This window comes from Myotis brandtii, unplaced genomic scaffold (genome assembly GCF_000412655.1).
Source record: "Myotis brandtii unplaced genomic scaffold, ASM41265v1 scaffold29, whole genome shotgun sequence".
Lineage (NCBI taxonomy): Eukaryota > Metazoa > Chordata > Mammalia > Chiroptera > Vespertilionidae > Myotis > Myotis brandtii.
Genome location: NW_005361075.1, coordinates 2,142,375 through 2,146,497, shown reverse-complemented (window position 1 = coordinate 2,146,497; position 4,123 = coordinate 2,142,375). Strand labels below are relative to the sequence as shown.

At 52.1% G+C, this 4,123-nt stretch overlaps 1 protein-coding gene across 1 annotated transcript in view; it reads left to right on the top strand.

Moving 5' to 3' along the window:
* LOC102262185 (keratin, type II cuticular Hb1-like) overlaps positions 1 to 4,123 on the top strand; it is a gene marked incomplete at its 5' end in the record, with an annotated part of 7,641 nt that extends 3,518 nt beyond the window's left edge. Inside the window, 3 exons of the mRNA XM_014542018.1 lie at positions 2,034 to 2,239; positions 3,189 to 3,220; positions 3,942 to 4,123. Coding sequence (XP_014397504.1) covers positions 2,034 to 2,239; positions 3,189 to 3,220; positions 3,942 to 4,123 — 420 coding nt within the window. The remainder of the gene's footprint in view (positions 1 to 2,033; positions 2,240 to 3,188; positions 3,221 to 3,941) is intronic.

Below are 4,123 nucleotides of genomic sequence, written 5' to 3'. Positions count from 1 at the left end.
GGGTGCCTGGCCAGCCTGGGTGAGGGGCTGATGGCTGTTTGCAGGCTGGCCATGGCCCCCAGCCACCCAAGCTCCCAGTGGAGGCTGGCTGGAAGCAGGTATCTGGGATTTATTTGTCTTCTATAATTGAAACTTTGTTGCCATGAGTGGAGGCCACAGCCAGCTCAGGGCCGGTGGGAAGCTTGGCTTCCTCTATCTCCCGGGCAACCAAGCCTCCTGCTTGCTCCAGCTCCGTGACTGCCGGCCGCCATCTTGGTTGGGTTAATTTGCATATAGTCACTCTGATTGACTGGTGGGCATGGCTTAGGGCATAGTGAAGGTATGGTCAATTAGCATCTTTGTCTTTTATTAGTGTAGATGTCCCACATGGCAGCATTTGGCTTGGGAATATGTTACTTTGTGTGCCACAGCCCCTACCACTCCAGATTGCCTCATTTGACATCGAGGCAGAGGGTTCTTTGCCACTGACCATCACCTAGGCTGGCACTGTTATCATCCCTGTGGAGAGAAAAGGTGCTGAGGCCGTGTCTCTATCTGAAGTGGAGAAATGAGCCCTAACTGGTTTAGCTCAGTGGATAGAGTGTGAGCCTGCGACTGAAGGGTCGCAGGTTTGATTCCGGTCAAGGGCAGGTGCCTCGGTTGCAGGCTCAATCCCTGCCCTGGCTTGTGTACGTGTGGGAGGCAACCAATCAATGTGTCTCTCTCACACGAAAGTGTCTCTCTCACATTGATGTTTCTCTCTCTGTCCCCCCTCCCTTCCATTCTCTCTAAAAATCAATGGAAAAATAGCCTTCGGTGAGGATTAACAAAAAAGTAATTTTTGTCCTGCCAGTGGCTCAGTTGTTGAGCATTGACCCATGAACCAAGAGGAGGGTGGTTCGATTCCCAGTAGGGGCACATGCCTGGGTTGCAGGCTTGATCCCCAGTAGGGGGCGTGCAAGAGGCAGCTGATCAGTGATGATTTTCATCATTGATGTTTTATCTCTCTATCCTTCTCCCTTCCTCTCTCTCTCTCTAAAAAAACAACAAAAAACAACAAAACAAAACAAAACAAAACAAACACACACACACACACACCAAAACCCCCCAAACCAATAAAGACATATTTTTAAAAGTAGAGAAATGAAAGGCTGGAAACATGAAAGAGGTGCTGGTAATTTCAGGACATCGAGAGCATGCACATTTCTCTGTGGAACTGGATCCTGTTGTACATAGTTAATGTTTGGCCTCAGCCAGGCCTCTGTTGGCATTTGTGTTTGCGACTCAGGCTTAGGCCTTAGGAAGGACAGGTTCCACATGAGCGCTCCCTTTCCCCGACTTCTCTCCCTGGCAACCTCCTCTTTTCTCCCAGCCCACTCTTTGTCAAGCCTCCCAATCACGCTCCACACCGGAGGGAAGGGGTTCTGCTTTGGTCTTTTCTTGTTTTCTGCAGAGACAAGGACCTCAGGCTCTGAGGGAGGTTCGCCCTTCTCCAGGAACTGATGACGCTGAGGGGGCAGAATGAGAGGGTGGGCATGTTGGGGTTCAGTCCCCCACCAGTCACAGCTCTGATCCTGCCTCCCCTCCCCACAGCCGGTTTCCTAAGCAACAAGCACCTTACCAAGGCAAGCAGTTATTATTATTTCCCCCTGAAGACTTCACATTCTAGTCTTCTGTGAGGACAGAATAGCCATCTTGTTAGTTTCCCTGGTAAAACAATACTCTCAGCATTATGTGCTAAGGATCACTTGCTGCTTCTCCCATCTGAACTCATATTAGAAGTGTCACCACACTGATGTCAAGGGCTTTCTCTCAGCAGTCCCAAATGGCTGGCCCCAAATCTCCATCCTGGTAATAGGGCACACACACACACACACACACACACACACACACACACACACACACACACAGGTTTCAGAACAGGCATGCTCACTCCACACAACAATCTGTCATCCTCATTGGCTCCCAGCCTCTGAGAAAGGTCGAGATCCTTGAGGAGATAGAGGTGGGTACCAAGGATGTCTTTCTGTTCGTGGTCTCCCCTTCACCCCTAGCCCGGCGAACTAGAGGGAGCTCTGCAGGAGGAGGGCGCCTCAGGCAGTGCCAAGGGCAAGCTGGCCTGGCTGGAGGCTGCCCTGCAACAGTCCAGGCAGGACATGGCCCGACAGCTGCGGGAGTACCAGGAGCTCATGGTCGTCAAGCTGGGCCTGGACTTTGAGATCGCCACCTACCGCAAGCTGCTGGAGGGCGAGGAGAGAAGGTAAGGGCTGAGTAGTGCTTCAGATATAGCACAGGGGGTGTGGGGGTCACCACCTGGGGCCTCAGCAGCTGGGCATGGGGTGGGGAAAGGTGACCGGAGTAGCCAGAGACTTGTTTTCCTGGAGGCAGTTTGTTCCCACTATTCAACAGCCCTTTAGACGGAAAGCCCCAGCTAATGAGCACCGTGGCACCTAGGTTAGGGCAACTCATAAAGTCATTCATCCCCAGGACCAGAGAGCAGGGGCTAGTTTGTCCCTCATGACAGCTGCAAGGCCCAGCCAGGGGAGGAAGGTCCCAGTGCAGAGTGCCTTCTTCTCAGTTCTGCCCATCTTCCTGGGACCTGGGGAAGGCAGGGTTTGTGGGAACCAGGAGGGCCTGGCTTTTACTCTTAGACAGCAGTAGGGACCCAAAGACTGTCAGCTCCACCCAGCTGGGGACACCAGGCTGAGGGGAGGGAGAGGGAATCCACTATGCAGCCATGCTACATTTATTATCTCTTTTAAACCCACAACCCCATGGGAGGGATGCTTTTATCAGATGAGGAAACGGAGCCTCAGAGAGGGCAAAAGGACCACCTCAAGGATGCACAAGTAGAAAGGGATTAAGTGAGGCTTGAACCATATTCTTCAGATAATTGATCTGTCTTCTCTGTGGTCTCCTTTAAAATGCACCCCCACCCACAGTCTCCCTTTTCAAGATGTTTAGGCCCCCCAAAGTATAGATCTTTTGCCTTCTCCCTCTCCCGAGAAGTCATCAATAAAAGTGAGTTATTTAAATTTATGGCAGGAAGGATTGAATTTAAAGGTTCAAAGGAGCCTTCACTCAAAAGGCTGTGGGGATCTGAGAGAACCAAGGAGCTTGCAGGATGAATGACTTTTGTAGAGAGGAGAATGGGGACTGTTACACCCAGGAGCTAGGTCCACTTACCTGTGTCCCCCTCCTTCCTGCAGGCTTGGCCTGAGACGGGGAGCAGAGAGCCTCAGTAAGTAAATAATAGGTATAACCGGTTGGAGGGGCCAAATCTTATCTGCCCCCCTTTGTTGTGCATCCTCTTGGGAAGGGAGAAGGGGTCTGCGTCCTCTGTGTGTCTCCCTTTGCCAGGGGCGGTTTCTCTCTTGGGAGTGAGTCTTTGTGTTTGTGTGTAGGGTGGGGGGAGGGTCCTGGGGTCTGTTCTTTGCAGGGAGGTTCTATTGCAGTGGTTCTCAACCTGTGGGTTGCGACCCCTTTGGCGGTCGAACGGCCCTTTCACAGGGGTCGCCTAAGACCATTCTGCATACCAGATATTTACATTACGATTCATAACAGTAGCAACATTACAGTTATGAAGTAGCAACGAAAATAATTTTATGGTTGGGTCACAACATGAGGAACTGTATTTAAAGGGCCAGAAGGTTGAGAGCCACTGTTCTATTGGTTTTGTCTGGGGTGTGGAAGGAAGTTCTGTGACCTTATTCTCGTGAGCGAGACTTTTATTCTTGGGCGGGAGGAATCTGTGTCCCACTTCGAAGAGGGAAGGATTCTTGAGTCTGTTTCTTGGGAGAAGGGGGTCTGTGTATCTGTTACTTTGGGGAGTTTGCCTGTCTGACTCCTAGTAGGGAGGAGGGTCTGTGCATTTCTTCCTGGAGGAGTTGTTGGTATGCCTGTCTCCTGGGGTGGAGGGCGGGAAGGGGGTTTCCTCCCTCCAACAGCCACTCTCTGCTCAGCCCTGGACAGTGATCTCACCTGCCAGCCCGGCTTGGCCCGGGGCCCCGACCGCCTGCTACCTTCAAGAGCAGGAGCGGGCTCCGACACCCTGGAAACGAGCACTCCTGGCTGCAGCGGCTCACTCTGCGGCTCCCCAGGCTGTGTCAAGGAATTCAGCTGCAGAGACTTCTCCGGACGTTGA